At 40.9% G+C, this 21,640-nt stretch overlaps 1 protein-coding gene across 2 annotated transcripts in view; it reads left to right on the forward strand.

Moving 5' to 3' along the window:
* The window catches only part of mtss1 (MTSS I-BAR domain containing 1), a 118,611-nt gene that overhangs the window by 33,218 nt on the left and 63,753 nt on the right, over window positions 1–21,640 (forward strand). For both annotated transcript variants that reach the window (XM_036949855.1, XM_036949856.1), the window contains exon 3: window positions 404–477. In XM_036949855.1, the coding sequence (XP_036805750.1) occupies window positions 404–477 (74 nt within the window). The remainder of the gene's footprint in view (window positions 1–403; window positions 478–21,640) is intronic.

A 21,640-nucleotide genomic window follows, 5' to 3' on the forward strand; every position in this document is an offset into this window, starting at 1 on the left:
AATAAAAAATGGCAAATCGGCACCCAAAAATACAGATTAACGATTGTTATGAAAACTTTAAATCGGCCCTAATTCATCGGTAATTCCGATTAATCGGTCGACCTCTAGTCCATGGCCCCATCCAGCCTGGTCTCAACGGTACAGGCTGGTGGTGTAATGGTGTGGGAATGTTTACCTGGCACACATTAGGTCCCTTGATACCAATTGAGATATGTTTCCATGTCCCAAAGAATTCAGGCTGTTCTGGAAGCTAAGGCCAGTCCGACCCGGTACTAGTTGGATGTACCTAATAAACTGGTACATCCTGTGTATTTAAAACACAGGAAAATCAAATGTTTCACTGCAATATGCCTTTTTTAAAAGTGGTTTAATTGTAATGTGTATCATTGTTTTTATTTTTTAGGACAACTATCGTCGTCACAGGCTCTTTCCTGGAAGCCTTTCAGAAGGTGGCAGATATGGCGACTGGAACACGAGGTAAAGCCAAAGATGTCTCCATCCCTTATTGATGCCACAATAGATAACGTAGACAATTGTAGTTTTTTTAATGGAAGCCAACTGTGCTGGCTGCATGTGTCCTGAATTGCACTTACACTTTGCAAATATGGTGCATGTAGGTCACTCAATGATTTTGACTTTTTGCTGTGGTGATTAAAAACAAAGGTCAGGACAACAGGCCCTCCAATTTGACACACTGAAATCTATCAGAGAAGTAGTTGGTGAACCAGGCGAGGTAGTCTTTGAGAAACCAAGGCTATTGAGTCTGCCGATGAGGATGTGGTGATTGACAGAGTCGAAAGCCTTGGCCAGGTCGATGAATACGGCTGCACAGTAATGTCTCATCGATGGAGGTTATGATATTGTTTAGGACCTTGAGTGTGGCTGAGGTGCACCCGTGACCAGCTCTGAAACCAGATTGCATAGCGGAGAAGGTACGGTGGGATTCGAGATGGTCGGTGATCTGTTTTTAACTTGGCTTTCGATGACCTTAGACAGGCAGGGTAGGATAGATATTGGTCTGTAGCAGTTTGGGTCTACAGTCTTCCCCTTTTGAAGGGGCCGATGACTGCGGCAGCTTTCCAAATCTATTGGAATCTCAGACGATTCGAAAGGGTTTGAACAGGCTAGTAATAGGGGTTGCAACAATTTCAACAGCATTTTAAAAAGAGAGGGTCCAGATTGTCTAGCCCGGCTGATTTGTAGGGGTTCAGATTTAGCAGCTCTTTCAGAACATGAGCTATCTGGATTTGGGTGAAGGAGAAATGGGGAGGCTTGGGCGAGTTGCTGTGGGGGGTGGAGGGCTGTTGGTAGGAGTAGCCAGGTGGAAGGCATGGCCAGCCGTAGAAAAATGCTTATTGAAATTCTCGATTATAGTGGATTTATCAGTGGTAACAGTGTTTCCTAGCCTTAGTGCAGTGGGCAGCTGGGAGGAGGTGCTATTTTTCTTCATGGACTTTAGTGTCCCAGAACCTTTGAGTTTGTGCTACAGATGCAAATTTCTGCTTGAAAATGCTAGCCTTAGCTTTCCTAACTGCCTGTGTTCATTGGTTCCTAACTTCCCTGAAAATGTACATATCACGGGGGCTATTCGATGCTAATGCAGAATGCCACAGGATGTTTTTGTATATCTGTTCCTAGTTCAAAAATTCTTTGAACGGGGCATGCTTATTTAAGATGGCGAGGAAGGCACTTCTATAGAATAACCAGGCTTCCTCTTCTGACGGATGGTGGTCAATATCCTTCCAGGATAATTGCCTTTACACTTTTGGGAATTGGCCTATATCTATACGGCTAAATTGAAATGTTTCTTACAGAACAAATTTGAAATGCATATGCAATGTCATGTTAGCTATAGAAAAATATCAGTTTGTAGACTATGCACCTCCAAGTGTGCATAGTTCCTAAGCAATTTCAATGCTCTTTTTGTGACTCAAAGAAGATTTAACTATACAGTACTTTTTGAGCACTCCTAGCTGTGCCGTTGAGGAACTAGAGAGCACACTGGTAGTTTTGTTTGGAACACATCCCTGCGTCTCCTCCATCACACAATTACAGTTTACGCTGTCCAAAACGGTCCATTATAAATCTGGGTCAGGTGTAAATTATTTGAAAACTTGTTATTTTGCCAACACGACTAGCTAAGTTATAGAATATACTCTTACAGTGATAGGCTTTCACAGGGCAATTCAGAGAAACGGATCGTAATTTTTGTACGAGTAGAAAGGAGTCATGAGTGCATTCGGATGCGTGTGCAGCGGGAACTTCACAGTAAACAAACGGGCTCATTCTGTTCAGAACAAACCAGTGTATGACGCAATGCCAACTTTTAACTATATAGTCCCAGTCAAAGGTTGGACTCATTCAAGGATTTTTCTTTACATGCTCAGCATATGTGGTAACTCCTTCAACTGTTGGATAAGCATTCCAGGTGAAGCTGGTTGATTGAATGCCTAGTGTGCAAAGCTGTCATCAAGGCAAAGGGTGGCTACTTTGAAGAACATCAAATATATTTTGATTTAACACCTTTTTGGTTACTACATGATTCCATGTGTTATTTTATAGATTTGATGTCTTCACTATTATACAATGTAGAAAATAGTAAAAAAATAAAGTAAAACCCTTGAATGAGTAGGTGTGTCCAAACTTGATTGGTACTCTACATCAAACATAGTGATCATAAATGTTGACACTGTAAATGGAAATGTGAGGTACATGTTTGGACTCACGTGTGTTTGGCTTGCTTGTATGACGTCAGTGTTATTTATTGTCCTCCGCGTCTAATCTTTCAAAAAACAAATTCATATTAATTTATAGTATTTGCCTCAGACTATTAACAATGTACTTAAGTTGCCCAATTATCAGAAGGGATGGGGGAACGTCTTGTCACGCAACTTATGTTCGTCTAAACCTATACAGAGCTGGGAGAGGCAAAGCCAGAGCTATGATGTCATATATAATATGTTAATGTACAGCCACTACGTTCCAATTTAGGTGCTTAAAGCCACTACGTTCCAATTTACTCCCCAACTCTGCCGTTTTCAACCCTTTATGGGTTGAATGTTTGTTTATTAATAAGCTACTACTGAAACGGTGTATTTCCATCTGAGGTTCTGTTTATTTCTAAGAAGCAGCGGATAGGGTGAGGGTCTCACAAATACATTTAAAAACAGAACTCCCAAAGGGCAGAAGATCTGAGAATTCTCAGGACAGTTCCTCCGTGTGCGTGCGTACGCGCAGGCGCATGCTTTCAGTTAACATGGCACTGAAGCACAGTACAAAGTGTCAGTTTCCACTGTGATACTGTTACTAAACTCCCCCCCCCCCCCCCCATCCCTAGAGATCAAGTGACACAATCCAGTTTTGAAATTATCACCCTGAACCATTAACATTGCTGTTATACAACAGTAAAGTGGCCTTTGAATCTTTTAATTGTTTTGAAATATTCATATTTTGTAACATATTGAAATGTTAAACTGCCAGTTCCTTTCATGCTTACTTTCTGCTAAGGATTACCCATGAAAATCAGCATAGTTTTTAAGTGTGCCAGTCTTGGAGGGGAATCATTCCATCAGTTGTTTGGGTACTGGGTCAGTGTATCATCACCGTGTCAGAGTCTCAGCCTAAAACCCGCACCTACAATTTACGACCTGCTCTTTGCACTCAAGTGGAAAAACTGCAGTAATAACAGTGGGCGTGCCATCAGCCAGGCCTCTCATTATCCACCACTTGAACAATGAGCGCTGGTAATGCTAGATCATTATACCTGAGACAGTGTTAGACCCCCCCCCCCCCCCCGCTTCCAGTTTGATGGGACATGAATAAAAGACTATCAGTTTTCACATTGCTCTCTATAAGGCAGACCTTCAGCTACTATCAGTGTCACTAGCCCTGACTTGGATGGCGCTGCTGATGTTTTTTTATTTTTCAGAGAGTGGAAGTACTTGGCACTTTCCCTTGTATTTGTCTCTTTTGTTATAGCGCCTCGTAAATTAAAAATAATTATTTATAGTTTACTACATGATCTGCTTATGTTCCTGGCCAATATGTTGAAGTTAGACTTTACACAGTAAGGCAGACCCGTCTGTAATAAAGCCCATTTTGTGTGGAAAACTAATTCTGATTGGCTGGGCCTAGCTCCCCAGTGGATAAAAATAAAAATGGATGCACACCTGCCAGTCATGTGAAATCCATAGATTAGGGCCTAATTTAATTCATTTAAATTGACTGTTTTCCTTATATGAACTGTGACTCTGTAAAATCTTTGAAATGTTTGCGATTGTATTTTTTTATTTGACAACTGAACAGCAAGCGTTGACTAGTTTGTAAAATGTGTCGAACAGATTGAATAAAGTCGATCTCCTAAATCCCTTTGCCGTAAATTAAAAATTCGGCGTTGTGGTGACCGCAATTTCCGGGCGATTTCTCAGCCAAACATGAAGAACAAAAGGAGCTGTTTCGCCTACAAAAATCATCTTTTGGGAAAAATGAACTTTGGCTGTCTATCTGTGAGTCTCGTGAGTGAAAACATCCAAAGTTCATCAAAGGTAAACAATTTAATTTGATTGCTTTTCTGATTTCTGTGACAAGGTTGCTTGCTGCTAGAAAGGCATAATGCTATGCTAGGCTATTATAAACTTACACAAATGTTTGTCCAGCGTTGGCTGTAAAGCATATTTTGAAAATCTGAGATGACAGGGTGATTAACAAAGGCTAAGCTGTATTCCAATATATTTCACTTGTGATTTTCATGAATAGGAAGATTTTCTAGGAAGATTTATGTCCGTTGCGTTATGCTAATTAGTGTAAGATGATGAAAACGGTCCCGTTCACGGGATGGGGTGTCACTAGAGGTTACTTACTTCAACAATATTCTAAAATGTATTGACCTTAGTAGGGAATCAATTAAATGTATTTAATTAATTTGCCCAAGTTTATCATAAGACATGAACAGAATGCATCAGTGATTCGTATTTCCTGCAACTTTCTGAAAAGGCAACGAGAACGCCCCTTTCTGTGGGGGTGTGTGGTGCACGAGTCTACACTGTCTAGCCATTAGCGATAATGCTAATGAAAACAGTCTTCTGGTAGATGGAAAGGCTTTCCCAAATACCTTTTTTTTAATATTAAATGTTAACTACAAATTAGCAGAATGATATCATGATTATTTTCCTAAATCCAGTGGGTATTGGTTTTACAAACTACCATCACGTGCACTACAAAAACACTACTAAACAGCCTCTTGCTAGGTGCACACTTTAAATAATAAATAACTACACTCATAAATAAATAAGCTTTTTCCCAGACCTCAAAGTTGGTCTCCTGGTGTGGTTTAATTATTGTTGTGGACTTAGAATATCCCAACTTTAGTTTTTCAATAAAATATATATTATATATATATATTTTGAGAGCAAAAACCTGAGAAACTAAACCTTTACATTTATTTAAGATTATGTGGATTATTTCATTTTGTTTCATGGGGAGTGCTTGGACTCTTATATTTTAAATGTCTAAACTGTACTTTCTGGATATCTAGGTGCATTACACTAGCCCAGATGTTCTGGGTCTCTCGATGTCTGAATAATTCAATTGTGCACACATTTGTTACGTTTTCAGTAATAAAAAAATGGTAAAGTCATGTCTTTCTACACAATACCACAGCAAATGTTTCCAATCTAGGAGGTAAATGCGATTTTAAAGTATTCAATAATTTTCTTTCAGATGGAATCAAGGTGCTAGAATGTAGCAGAGGCCACCAAAATAGAGCTCCTTTGGCAAAACATTTCAAACCCAGGGCTGGGGACGCCTGGCTGGCAACTTTTTCTGTTTGGCTGGCTACTCTATGTACTTGTGGAGAACACTGCATTGACCAGTCATCATTCTCTCTCCACTTAGAGTGCCCCGCAGGTGTCCTGCTATGCTCCTTTCCTTACCAGAACCTCATAAAGGTGCAATCTGGAGCTCCACCATTTTTGGGGTGTTAGATTAATTATATATACCCACTGATACTTGATTATATATAACCATTGATACTTGCAGGTTAGTTCAGAACACAAAATATAAGCTTGTTTTACTTCAATATTTGTAAACAAATTCAATGTACACTGTATAGCTTCAAAACAGTGTTCAAACATGAGGAACACCTTTCTTATGTTGCGTTAGCAACTTCTTTCAAACGGCATGCAGAGACATGAGTTCATCTGACTCTGCGGATGTAGAATAAAGGGCCTATTGCCAAAATCCTGAAGTATCCCTTTAAATTCCCTGCTCTGTTTTGATTGTTTACTGAGGGTCATTTCATAGGGAATTGTCGGAAGCGCTTTCATATTGTTACATTGCCTTTATTTGAGAATAAAACGAATAAAACTGACATGGCAGCCTTTCTAAAAACCTGGCTGGACATGATATACAATGCCTTCAGAAAGTGTTAATTCCCCTTGGATATTTTTTTTTCTTCTCACCTATCTACGCACAACAACCCACGGTAAAGTGAAAACATGTTTTTATACATTTTAGCAAATGTATTGAAAAATGAAATATAGAAATATCTAATTTTCTTTATTTTCACACCTCTGAGTCAATACATTTTTGGCTGCGATTACAGCTGAGAGTCTTTCTGGGTAAGTGCTTTGCACGTCTGGGTTGTACAATATTTGCCCATAGAATTTCAAGCAGATTTAAGTAAAAAAATGTAACTCTGCCACTCAGGAACATTCACTACAGTCTTGGTAACAACTCCAGTGTATATTTGGCCTTGTTTTAGGTTATTGCCCTGCTGAAAGGTGAATTAGTCTCCCAGTGTCTGGTAGAAAGCAGACTGAACCAGGTCTTGCTTTAGGATTTTGCCTGTGCTTAGCTCCATTCAGTTGATTTCTTTCATCCTGAAAAACTCCCCAGTCCTTAACGATTACAAGCATACTCATAAACTGATGCAGCCACCAGTATGCTTGAAAATATGGAGGGTGGTACTCAGTAATGTATAGGATTTGCCCCTAACATAACACTTTGTATTCAGGACAAAAAGTTTATACACTTTTTTGTAGTACTATTTTAGTGCCTTGTTGCAGAATATTTTATTTCTTTACAATCTTCCTTTTCAATCTGTCAATTAGGTTAGTATTGTGGAGTAACTACAAGGTTGATCCATCCTCAGTTTTCTCCTCTCTCAGCCAATAAACTCTAACTGTTTTAAAGTCACCATTGACGTCATGGTGAAATCCCTGAGCGGTTTCCTTCCTTTCCGGCAACTGAGTTAGCAAAGACGCCTGTATCTTTGTAGTGACTGGCTGTATTGATACACCATCCAAAGTGTAATTAATGACTACACCATGCTCAAATGGCATTCAATTAGGGATGCACTGATATGACATTTCTGGCCGATACCGATATCCAATATCTTTCTTGCCAAAGAACCCGATGCCGATATTTAACATTTGTGGCCTTAAGCATTCTAGTACAGTTAAATAGTTGAAACAACACCAAAAAGTTATTTTGCTGGCATTTACTTATGTCCCCATTACCAGTAAAACACAATCAAAACCCTTTTATTTCACTTACTTGCTGTGCTGTTTCGTTGTTCAGTTGTTTCAAACCAGAATTTCATCATATGTCAAGCAGTGAAGTTTAAGCTCTGCCTGTCCGTGGCACCTCTTCTTCGGTGCGTACTGTCACTGTGTCCGTTTCCATCTTGTCCAGCTGTGTCTGTAAAGTTTTCAAGTAAACACTTTCTTGTCTGCATCGAAGTAGCGGTCCTTGTACCTGGCATCGAGCATTGTGTCGATACAGTAAAGAGGCTCAGAGAGAATGCCACCGAATTGCTTGTTCACAGTCTCTAGTAGAGTACTTTTGTAAGTTTTAACCCAACTGCCGACACAGACAGTGTTGTTGAGCCGGCGTTTCAATGCCATGACCGAGGGTATCACGTCTGCTACAGACGCAGTTGATGAGCTTGTTTCTCAAGTCAGTAGTTTGAATGAAGCTAGGTGAGTGTTCAGGTTTCAAACATGTTCTGAAATGGCAGCAGTGGTATGAGAACCTGCACGTTCTTAAGGATGCAATACAGCTTTCCTCAGTACGAAATCCTCGTTGACCCACTGTGCTGTCACTCAGCATGCTCATGGGACTGACATCTCTGGTCCAACTGTCAGTCGTGAAGCTGATCGTAGCGACGCCTATAGCAAATAGCTCATGGATGTGTGTTTCAACAATACTGTGTAACTCCGGTAGGGCAACATCTGAAAAATAGCACCAGCCAACATCATCCACGACAGAGAACGGTTGATTGTCAAGGACAATGAATTCCATTGTCTTGGCGTTAGTGGATTTCGCCTTTGAGTTGTCTCGCTGAAATCTTCTTACTCTTTCAAATGACTGCTCGACTTGTTTAGTTGTTGGAAGTGTACGCTTAGTTTTTTCTACTACACTAAGTAGTCGCTGAATGTCTGGGGGTGATTCACTTTCAAATTTGTAATTAGGTTTGTGGTATTGAACAATTTCACTTTCTCACCTGGGGAAATAATAGCAGCACAAATGTTGCATATGGCCTTTTTTGTTCAAAATAGATCCACACAGCTGACATTGTGGACATATATTTTTGGGTTTCTGCCGTTCTCTTACTCCCTAATAATCAGCCTGTGGACTCCCTTCAGACATGGTCCATTTTCCCATAAGTGCAAACAGGTTACGAATACCTTAAAACCTTGTTGGGCTGAGATCCCGCTAACGGGACATGACAAAAGCCAGTGAAAGTGCAGGGCGCCAAATTCAAACACAAATCTTATAATTAAAATTCCTCAAACATACAAGTTTTTTACACCATTTTAAAGATACTTCTTGTTAATCCCACCACAGTGTCCGATTTCAAAAAGGCTTTACGACGAAAGCATACCAAACGATTATGTTAGGGGAGTGCCTAATCACAGAAAAACACAGCTACTTTTCCAGCCAAAGAGAGGAGTCACAAAGAAGAAATAGAGAGCAATTAATCACTAACCTTTGATCTTCATCAGATGACACTCATAGGACTTCATGTTACGGAATACATGTATGTTTTGTTCGATAAAGTTAATATTTATATACATTGGCAGGTTTACGTTCAGTAGTTACAAAACATCCGGTGATTTTGCAGAGAACCGCATCAATTTACAGAAATACTCATAATAAACATTGATAAAAGATACACGTGTTATGTGTGGAACTTTAGATAAACTTCTCCTTAATGCAACCACTCTCAGATTTCGAAAAAGCTTTATCGAAAAAGCACACCATGCAATAATCTGAGTTCAGTGCTCAGAGACCAAAACAACCCAAACAGATATCCGCCATGTTGTGTAGTCAACATAAGTCAGAAATAGCATTATAAATATTCACTTACCTTTGATCTTCATCAGAATGCATTCCCAGGAATCCCAGTTCAACAATAAATGTTTGATTTGTTCGATAACGTTCATTTATGTCCAAATACCTCCTTTTTGTTCGCGTTTAGCCCAGTAATCCAAATTCATGACACGTGATCACTAAGTGCAGACAAAAAGTTCCATTATAGTCTGTAGAAACATTTCAAACGATGTATAAAATCAATCTTTAGGATGTTTTTATCATAAATCTTCAATAATGTTCCAACCGGAGAATTCCTTTGTCTGTAGAATTGCAATGGAACGCAAGCTAACTATCACGTGGACGCCCGTGGTCAGCGCATGCCTTTCTGGCAGACCTCTGACTCATTCCCCTCTCATTTGCCCCCACTTCACAGTAGAAGCATCAAACAAGGATCTAACGACTGTTGACATCTAGAGGAAGCCTTGGGAAGTGCAATATGACACCATAGACACTCTTCGATAGGCCAAGAGTTCAATGACTACAAACCTCAGATTTCCCACTTCCTGGTTGGATTTTTACTCTGGTTTTTGCCTGCCATATGAGTTCTGTTGTACTCACATAAATCATTCAAATCAACAACACATAAATCAAATCAACAGTTTTAGAAACTTGAGAGTGTTTTCTATCCAATACTAATAATAATATGCATATATTAGCATCTGGGACTGAGTAGGAGGCAGTTTACTCAGGGTACCTTATTCATCCAAGCTACTCAATACTGCCCCCAGCCATAACAAGTTAAGACCTCCCCCTAACTCCCTTTTTACTGAAGTGGCCTGGCCCCTTCCCTCCATTTCTCAACCACTCCCTTATTTTTTCGGTTCCTCAACACTCACATGATTCAGTGACAAGTCAGCAAATATATTTTTTTAGCTGCTTCATCCAGTGCAGTGATGGTGACAGTGCAGTGATGGTCTGAGTCCTTGACTGACCAAAACCCCAGTCAAGAGACACATGTTGCACAATTTCCCTCAGATAGCAATATCTCTCATGTGATTAAACCTTGGTGCCACATTCATCTTCTTGAGAGGACAACTGAATCACTGCGGTCTCGCTCATCAGCATTTTGGAGACGACCTCCGATTGAATAAGCTTTCCAAAGTTAATCACAAGTTATACAACACAAACAATGCCTGTGTGTTGTAATTTGTTGCCTCGAATGAATTGAATTTCTCGCTTAGCAATCTCTGATTTTACATCGTTTTCGTTGTAAATTTACGTGACCCAGTTCAGTGTTTTTAAAGGCCCTCCCTGTGGGCAGAGTGCCATCACTCCTGTCTGCTACAGAGCATTTCAAGCCGTGTGTCAATGCTTTGATTTGCCATGGAAATACCTTTATAACACTGGGATGTTCTATGCTGCTCCTATCGCTTTCATCTTTCATGCGTAATGGATGTCAAATGATTCAGGGATAGCATGGTTTAATTTAGTTTGGTATTTACAGTATTCAAAATAAACAAGTATTCAGACCCTTTGCGATGAGACTAAAAATTTAACAGGTGCATCCTGTTTCCATTGATCATCCTTGAGATGTTGCAACAACTTGATTGGAGTCTACCTGTGGTAAATTCAATTGATTGGACATGATTTGGATAAGCACACAACTGTCTGTATAAGGTCCCACAGTTGACAGTGCATGTCAGAGGAAAAACCAAGCCATGAGATCGAAGGAATTGTCCGTAGAGCTGCGAGACAGGATTATGTTGAGGCACAGATCTGGGCAAGGGTAGCAAAATATTTCTGCATCATTGAAGGTCCCCAAGAACAAAGTGGCTTTCATCATTCTAAAATGGAAGCCGTTTGGAACCACCAAGACTCTTCCTAGAGCTGGCCACCTGAGGGAGGTGACCAAGAACCCTATGGTCTCAGAACTCCAGAGTTCCTCTGTGGATATGGTTGTCCTTTTGGAAGTTTCTCCCATCTCTGCAGCACTCCACCAATCAGGCCTTTATGGTAGAGTGGCCAGATGGAAGACACTCCTCAGCAATATGAAAATGACAGCATGCTTGGAGTTTGCCAAAAGGCACCTAAAAGACTCTCAGACCATGAGAAATAAGATTCTCTGGTCTGATTAAACCAAGATTTAACTCTTTGAACTCACATCCCCCTCTTTGTTTCCTTCATTAACTCAGCTGTCCAATAATGAAGTGGGGTGGCGCACCACAGATACGCCTCTGAGTGCCAGCTGTCCCCTCTGCCACCCCTCCATGTCCCACACCCCACCGGTCAGCAGGGATCCCTGAACAGCGGACACATTCCAAACTGAGCTTGAGGGATGTGTGTTTTTTACCCACAGAGCCTCACCTTAAGCTTGGACTCACTACCCTCCTCTCCGTCCCCCACTCGACTGACCAAATGTCCCAAACAGCTGTCCCTGGAGCGACAACCCTTCTGCTATAATGAGGCCATATCTTACCCCCCCCCCCCCCCCAATTCACATACTGTATTATGGCCTAGCAAGGCTGTCTTTGTCTGAAATGTTTTTACATTTTAAATAGTTTTGACAGTGCAATAAGTCTTGCCTCTTGTATAACCCTAACGGTTACTCAGGCCTGTTTCTCCAACCTCACAATAACCTACACAGCATCACATTGTAGCCCGGTTTTTAGCTAACTCATAGTCATCAGTGCCTTGTGCAATAATTAACAAAAAATTGGTTTTCATATTCATATTTAAATGTCTGGTCAAAGGCATTACATGATTGACCTAGTATTTACAACAGCAACATGACTTGAGGACTAAGCAATATTTATCTTTGGGGACAATTTGACAAAGTGTTTAGAGTTCCTGTGTCTGTTAAATGTTCCTGTGTGACACATGCTCTCTAAGCAAACTTGCACTGCACATATCTGTATACATTTCCCCTTTTCTAAACAATCTAAACAAAGGGAAGGGGAGAATGGGAGAAAAAAGTTATTGCTGTGTATTTGATGAAGTGTGGAGGGAGCGCAGCGCTCCAGCTTTCAGTCCCCCTCTAGTTCTATCCATCTTCTTTGAGTGGCGATGACAGCACACATCCAAATAGTCAATTGTTCTCCCCTCACATTTCCCCCCTTTTGGGCTCTCTTGAGATCTACTGGGACATTTGTTGGGTTATTAGCACTTCCCAACCCCCCCAGTTCTGAAATGAAGTAGCTAATAAAATGTCATTTTCAAACATTTGCAAAAATGCAATTCGGTGAAAAATATGGTTCTAAACAGCGCACCTTATGTGAGCGGTTCCATATGTGACACAGATTAATCTCTTATGAATTTAGAAAGAGGGGAAACTAATAGCCATAACTAGGATGGGTTGCTACTATGATTTGAATTGTGCCTTTTGGCTTCTGGACAATGAAAGATAGTTGAACAGGAAAGAAGTGCTGGTTAATGGCAAGAGGTATTTATAAAATAATTGGCTCCATATTTCTATGGTTTGGCTAGGCTACTTTGAAGCAAGGTAAGTCATTCCTCATTAGTTGAAGTAAAGTAAAAACTATTTATGCTGCCACGAGCTCACATTGTAAAGTGGTGGGTGGTGCTCTGATAGCCTGCCTAATGTTGACTAACCTATGCACTTGAATGGGAGGTTCGCTTTAATTACTTGTTGAGATTGAGAAATAAATAGTAGCTCTTTTTAATAGTGGCCATCAAGTTAACATGCGATTGCATTTAGAATTAGTAATGACTGGGTTTTGAAAAGCACCTTTCACTCCAGTACCAGTTTTTTGAGGAGCTGCTCTCGCTGTCTGACAGGAGATAGGCCATTCTGCTCTTCAACCTAGGTCCTCTGTGTGCTGTGCACGTGTGATAAAAAGATAAATGACGACTAATGAAAATATACACGCGGCAATTTAATTCCACAAGATTAATGCGAATTTACCTGTAGACCGATAAAAATGTATTTTTGTCAGCTAACCAATTTAATGGTTAGCTGTTTAACATCCCTAGTCTCGACAGTGAGTCTTACCATTGTGTGATCAGTTGACTAGTGACACACTAACAGTATTACACTCTGGATGTACGAAAGGGTTTGAGGTCTCAGAATCATTATATAGTTCTATTTTTTTTTTACCTGGACATTTAGAATCATTTGTGAAATCGGTGGATGTAAGACAGTTTATCTGGCCGTTGTCAACAGCATGATCTGATTGTTTTTCTGTTGATCCTCATGACTGGTTACCCTGGGGATTTTTTTATTTTTATTTTTTTACATAATTGGTCTTATACAAGGCAGACTCCTTTTTGTCTAATGCATCAAAGAAAACATCACAAGACTCGCAACAGGGATCCAGAAGCCAAGGGAAGGTCTGTCCTAGTTACCAATATCATACAGAATTAGTGGAAGAATTTAGTGATCTACCATTTTAGAGACAACACTTGAAGGAGCATGATATGATTTGAGGTTACTGAAAGAAAAACGAAAAGACGAAAAGCATGAACTGATTGTTCTGACCCTATTTAGAACTGTGTGAATAGAGTTAATATATTTTTGGAGTGCTGTCCCCCAGGATATATTCATGTATTCTATTTTTACCTCGGGCGGAATCAAAACTAGTCAAAGTCGAAGCACTCGGGCCTTACCCTGGAGAACTGTCTGGAACACTGCCACAGCAGACCACTGAGAGGGGGTGTCTGGGTAAACTGAGTAGGTACGAGCAGAGCCCAGCTCTCGTGCTGCGAGACACTGAGTGCCTTGTGCTGTGGGGAGATGTGGGCACCAGTTATTCTGGTGTTTGTATAAGAGCAAGACGGAACATGGTTTGGTGTGCTGGTGAGAATTGGACATTAGTAGGATGATGCTACTGGTGAACAACATGGCTAGATTCTGGCAGGAAGACGGTTGTCAACGTATTGGGATTAGTTTCGCAGTACATTTTGTGACAATGTCCTCTCACTTTGGCTGTGCCAGTTTATATCCAGAATCAAAGGTGTCTAGCAAGGCAGCCACATATGAACAGAGCAAAAGTGATTCACATGTAACACCTCCAGAGATTTATCAAACTGAAGAGGGCTCTTGGAGGGGAGGTTTTGAATGAATGAGGTGGGACCTGTCAGGGTTTGCGTCTGTGGTAAAACTCTTTTTAATTTGATCCATTTGAAACCACTTTGTGACTGAGCGGTCCAGGAAAAGCTGGGTCATGTTTTAGCAGGCATTATCCCCATCTGGAGCATGAGCTCACAACTTTTATCTCCTATTGTGGCCTGTGGCTAAACGGCACTGCGTGACGCACGCAAGGATACCGTTTGATACAAAAACTACACGACCGTCCGCTATCCGAGGAGGATTTCATAAGTTCCGTGCCTTTTTTCACGAGGCACAGACTAGTCAGGGCAATGGGGTTTTCTCTCTCTGGTGTTCCTTGGAGAGTGGCCAATCTGGAGTGAGTTTACTGAGGATGGTTCCACTCTGCGTTTGTTGTAGAGGAAAGCTGTGGGGGTTGGGAAGGAAAGGTGACGCACTCTCCTTTGAAAAGAGACAAACAGGCAGGCCTTTTAGGAAACCAGACTGGAAGTCCATTCTGAGTTCTCCCCATGTGTGAGAAATAAGTTGTCGTGTGGGACTGTGTGTATATAACCGCTTTGTGAGGGTGTGTGTAGGAAAGGCCTTTTTGATGGTGCCTCTGTCTTGTAAGCTCCAGCCCGTCTCGTTTGACCGAGGGCCATAAAAAGCCAGCAGGATGGGACGTTTGTCCCCAAGCGGAATTGGAGAGCATTTCCTCACCGCAGTAGGACAGTGGACATCCCTTCTGCCCCTTCCTCTTTCCACTGAGTGACCCCCATCTATTGCTGCACACTCTGCTGATCAGCTAGACCACATTACCATCCTAACCTGCCCTACCCTACTGACAAGCCTCTCAATGTCACAGCAACTGCATGTTAGCAGCCTCTTCAGAGGAATCGCTTAGCCAAGAGCCTTGGATGTTCTTCCAGGATCCTTTTTCAGCTATGATATTATACAATCATGGGTCTGCACAATCCAGGTTGATGGTTCATTACACTCATACAGATTGATTTTGGACAGATGGGATGGCGTCATCTGGACATGGGACTGGTTTTATGCTGACGAATCCTTCTGTGGGCTGAATTTCTCAGGTCAAATTGAAAGCCGTTGGTGGAGTGCCCTGCCTTGTACCTCTCCTCTCCCTGTCTTTCATTAGGAAATTAAATGAAAGGTTGCTGTATACCACCGTTTCATTGAAGGATCTTATTTCACTATTGGTGTCATATTAAAAATAAACATTTCTCAAACCCCAGAAGATTCCATTTATTCAGTTTGATTATAACTGCTTCATAAAACACTGCAAACACAGGCAAAGTGCAGGATTTAGTCCGTGCAATGTGGAAGGAGTAAGTTGTTCCTAGCAGGAGAAGTAGGAGTGACTAGTGGTGAAGTTGCATCAGGGTGTTGCCAGAAGCCTATATTCAGCATGATCTAGATTTGCACACAGCAGGAGCCTCCACAGCCCCTCTAATCTGCCAGCGTAGCTGTGGTTGCACGGTGCCTTTTCCTCCGTCCAAGCTGTGCGGTGCATATTTACAATAAACCAGATCGAGCCAGATTGATAATCCGGGTGCCACACCCACATGCATTGCAAAAAAAAGATTAGTGATAGGAAGTGGACGTAATAGGTGACATGTCCACTTGGGAGAAAGCTGGTGGTGGATTGTTTTTCTTTTTAAAAAGGGATTTGACAGGTTTTAACCAGCTGTGCAGAGAGCCAGGTGTTGCAGATATCCACTTGCCCAGTGTTTTCTTGCGCAAAGTTGAAAATATGACTTTGTTGGTACCCCACTGTATAATCTCTAATTGAAATGTAAGTACAATTATCAATGGAAACCGGTTTGAAATTACACCCACCCAGCTGTAGTGTGTCAGTCAGTCATTCGTGTAGCGGTAGTGTGCTTGGTTTGACAATGGCTATGCCCAGAATAGGCAGAGGGGCAAGGAGTTTCACAACAGTCGCTCAGAGATACAGGAAACATCCATGTTCCTCTTCCCTACCACTTGACTTGGGATCCACCCATCAAAGCTTCTGCTTTAAAGTGACTCAGTGGCCACTTGCGGTCTCGTAGTTCTGTTTCCATTTAACTTGTGTCCTTTCGACGAAGTCAACCAGTCACTGGATAAGTTCTAGTCATTGCTCATTGTTTATGTTCTGTTGAGGCACAATTACATTGCCACAGTCATCTCTTCCTTTAATACCTTCAAATATCACACTTGTCCTTATTCATCCCCTGGCCATGTATTCTGTATCTTCAGTTATGCTTACTGCTTCATATCTGAAGTCATCATACCCAGCAGCGTTCTGCTTTTATATTGTATTTTCTACATGATAGACATGATTAGACTGCTCTCATTAGCCAAATTAATCAGACATATGTACACGTACATCTGCATGAAAACGAGTTCTGAGGTTCTCTCCCTCTTACCCTTGAGGCAGTGTCTCACATCTGTAAAGCTGTCCTAGTCAGACACCAATTACCTCTGGCGATGACTGAAAATGGAACCAGAAAGAAAAATCATGCATAAAAGCTCACTCTGCTGAGCTGACATGGATCCATGAAATTTATCGACACAGACAAGCGCTCAAGTGTCCACCAGGAGAGATCATACTGCCCCGCTCATGATCGGGTATTGTAATATACATTTTTTTTTTTATTACTGAAGAGTATCTATGAAAAAGAATGCAACCGTCTTAGGAAAAACGGCGGTTGGATCTACAGGCTTGCCTGCCTCCCCCTTCTGCCGCAGCCCAGTCTTGTAAGTTCACTGCTGTCAATGACCACATTATGAATGGGCTTGGACTTGGAAAATGTGCCCTGTGGTCGTGAAGCGTTGGTTAGGCCGGGGCCGGGCGAATGAAATGCCACATTGAACACTGCCTCAAATGCTCTCTCTGTCTTCAGCAACATGACGAAGGAAACTGGAAGGAAATTAAATAGCTAAATGTTTTCTTTCCTCAAATATATTATTACATGAGAACATAGACTGTTCATTTGGCCCCTTTCACAAGTCATACCTAAGTGGTTGAGTTGGTGCATTACAGCCAGGAAATGTTGTTCTTCTGAGTCATGTCCTGAAGAAATAGGCCACATGCACTTGATCAAGTGACCATCTCCTTTTTTTGTTTCCCTCTTTAAACTCTCTACATAAAATGATTTAAGTGATTTCAAATGGCAACTTTTGGCCTAGACAAGAACAAATGCATACTTTTACATCTTATCTCTCTGTGGAAAAGGCTTTGTTTTTTTTAACCCGTTTTTAGTTCTCGGTCTCGCTCATCTCACTTCCCGGTCCATCCATCTCCCTCTCTTCTCTCCTCTTTTCTAAGGTGTGCACCGTGATATCAGGTAATCTGCAATCAGCTAGAATCCTGCGGTTCTCTCACAGGTTAGACATGAGGTAGAACATGGAAGCTCTGGCAGCGTTTCAAATGGCGCCACTGGGGCAGGGCGGTGTATAGTTTTTTTACTGTATACTGATATTCATCCACAGACCAGTTTGGATTTTGACTTTACCTTCTATAACATTATTTTAATGTTTTGGTTTGTTATATACCCTAATTAAGTAATGAAACGCCAAACATTAAGGCAATTGTCTGTTTTTAGCACCAGTACGAGACTGATAACAGCTGAACGTGCTAGCACAGCCAAAGACACTTTGGCACAGATTTGGAAGCAGGAGAAATGCCCCTAGAAATCGGAACACTACCCATTTGAATCCATTGAAAATTCATTGCTACAGAGGAGAATAATTATTTGGATAAAGGGGAAAGGTGACTTTTTGACGAAATAGAGGCATACAAAGACAAAAGAAATTTGGCACAGTGTGTAAGTGATAACAAATGAGTGAACAACATGAAGTAATACAAGGGAAAATACTCTTTGCAGTTCTAGAGTTTTATTCCTATGAAAAGTTCTACAAATATGACTTTTTTTCAATGTCAGTTGTACCCGTCCATATCAGCTCAGTCCTCCATCCCCGCCACAGTTAATACCTCAGGGAACAATTGAGCGAAATTATAAATGGATTACTTGATGTAACATGTCAAGCACAAAAGTGGATAACATCCACTGTTCATTTTTGTCTCTATGGCTCACGTGCTAATGGTTCCAAAACTGATTTACGTAATTGTTTAAGCCCACATAAATGGCTGTTTTTATGTAACTACTCTAAAGTACCAGCATTGAGAGCTTCCCAAAAGAAGATTCAACATAAATGACCTGGGGATTATTTTCTTTCACTTAGGCAAAAGTACTTGTTGTAACATATTTGCATTTACTTTATTTAACAATGTTACTTTCCAGTTTTTTTTAGGCCAGTGTTTCCCCAATCCCAGTCCTCGAGTACCCCAACAGTATACACTTTTATTGTAGCCTAGGACAAACACACCTGATTCAATTTACGTTAACCATGCATTCTGTGAATTGAAACTGATTTTTCCGGGGCTACATCAAAAAGGTGTGCTGTTGGGGGTAGTCGAGGACTGGAGTTGGGAAACACGGGGTTAGGCTATATGGGGATGTTTTTAACGGCTGTTAAACCTTTGCATTTAATCCCTAGTCACTATGTTTGCTACATTTGTCAGAAAACCAGAGTCATGTCCGGAAAGTAAATAAATGCCATATAGAGAGGCTTAAAGGGATACTTTGGGATTTTTGCAATTATCTACTTCCTGAGAGTGATGGTCTCATGTATACAATGTTTGTCTCTGCATCCAGTATGAGGGAAGTTAGTTTTGTTAGCCAATGCTAATTAGCGTTATCGGAATGACTGGAAGTCTATTGTATCTACTAGCATGCTAGTTAGACATTGCACTAATACTAGTTAGCAACTTCCTTCAAACTGTACGCAGACTTAAAAAGGGTATCCACAAGTTCATCTGACTGGAGAAGTAAATAAAGGGCTTCGTTGCCAAAATCCTTAAGTATCCCTTTAAGAATTTCAGTGGATAGAGATATTGTTTAACCTTTTATTTAACTAGGCAAGTCAGTTAAGAACAAATTCTTATTTACAATGACGGCCTACCCCGGCCAAACCCTAATCCGGATGACGTTAGGCCAATTGTGCGCCGCGCTATATAAATGTTAGCGCTATTTATTTCGACTCATAGAATATGCAGCTGGGAGTGAAATTTAATGATGTAGAACCTGGCCCATGCCTTCCTATTTGATCACAGTTCACACTGACTGGAACCTGCTCCCGAGTGCTCAGAACCTCCGACTGGGGCGAAGTTCACCTTCAAACAGGATAACTACCCTAAGCACACAGCCAAGACAACGCAGGAGTGGCTTCGTGACGATCTCAATGTCCTTGAATGTCCTTGAATGTCGGACTTGAACCCGATTGAACATCTCTGGAGAGACCTGAAAATAGCAGTGCAGCGACAATCCCCATCCAATCTGAGAAAGGCTCTGCAGAGAAGAATGGGAGAAACTCTCCAAATACAGGTGTACCAAGCTTGTAGCGTCATACCCAAGGAGTCTCGAGGCTGTAATCGGTGCCAAAGGTGCTTCAACAAAGTATTGAGTAAAGGGTCTGAACACGTATGTAAATGTGATAATGCATTTAAAAAAAATATATATATATATATATATATATATATATATATATATATATATATATATATATATATATATATATATATATATATATATATATATATATATATATATATATATATATATATATATACACATACACATACAGTTGAAGTCGAATGTTTTTAATACACCATAGCCAAATACATTTAAACTCAGTTTTTCACAATTCCTGACATTTAATCCCAGTAATAAAATTCCCTGTTTTAGGTAAATTAGGATCACCACTTTATTTTAAGAATGTGGAATGTCAGATTAACAGTAGAGAATTATTATTTTTTAGCTTTTATTTCTTTCATCACATTCCCAGTGGGTCAGAAGTTTACATACACTCAATTAGTATTAGGTAGCATTACCTTAAAATTGTTGAACTTTTCTAAAAACATGTTTTTGCTTTGTCATGGGGTATTGTGTGTAGATTTGATGAGAAATAATTTAATACATTTTAGAATAAGGCTGTAACATAACACAATGTGGAAAAAGTAAAATGGTCTTAATACTTGCACTACTTATCCTCCACCAACGCTCTAAAAGTAGACGCAGGAGACATTCCCGTGTTGCTTATTGTGACTAAGGTGTGTGAGTCGTGTAGCCCAGTGAATCCCAAACTGGGGCTGACAGGAGGGGCATGGGGCTACACACATCCTGTCTCAGGGCTCATCTCACAGAAATTTTGACAGATGTCGGTTGGATGAAGTGCCTAGCTTCCCCCTAATAACAAGGCGTGGCCATCCACCTCAAAGTCCAGGTCTTGTGCTAGGACATGTGCAACCTTAAAGAAGGGATGGGTGTTTTTCTTCTCTCATTGACTTCACACTCTTCATCACCTGTGGCCATGTTTCAGAAAAGCATTACTTTACCAACCTGTTCTGTCCTGCACTGTTCTTCTACCCCAACAGTTTTAGACACACCCAAACTATGGCCTCCCCTTTTCCAGCGCCAAACCTTTATGGTCTCCACTCAACTCCTCCCCCTCTTGGAACAGGGGACCGACAGGCTCCCATTTTACTCACCCTGTTGTGTTGTGGGGCTATTTGTCAGAAAAAACACCCGTTGGCAAGCTCTGTATCCCATACTTTGCCTTTCCATCTGTTGTGCAGACACAGTCGTATTACTTACAGATCGGTAATGAACATTGCTAATTAGTTTAGTTACTTCAAATGCTTTCATGTACATTCTGGGGGGCTTTACTTGAAAATGTGCTCATTCCTTTCCCACCACATCCCCAAAGAACTGTGCTGTTTTGTCTTTGTCGGCCAACTTGCACTACACGAGTAAGTATGCCACATGCCCAGCTGAATGGATTGATAGCATTCTCCTCCTGGAGGTCATCAGAGACATAGGAATGTTTGAGAGGTTTTTCAAACGAGGCTTTAGGGAGGAAGGGAACAAACAAGGTAACAGGGGGGAAAATGTGTTGGAGTGTAAGGATGTGAATCATCCATGTAAACCTGATGATTAAGAATTCCAAGGTCCACATTTGACATGAGTCATGCATTGAGAATCTCTGCATTATTAAAATGAACATTTCGGTGTTCAATGTTGAATTAAAGAATGCTGATGGTATTTTTTATTTTTTTAACTAGGCAAGTCAATTAAGAACAAATTCTTATTTACAATGACGTACTACCAAAAGGCATCCTGCGGGGACGGGGTCCTGGGATGTCCTATATTTACAGTA

The sequence above is a fragment of the Oncorhynchus mykiss genome, chromosome 17 (genome assembly GCF_013265735.2).
Source record: "Oncorhynchus mykiss isolate Arlee chromosome 17, USDA_OmykA_1.1, whole genome shotgun sequence".
Classification (NCBI taxonomy): domain Eukaryota; kingdom Metazoa; phylum Chordata; class Actinopteri; order Salmoniformes; family Salmonidae; genus Oncorhynchus; species Oncorhynchus mykiss.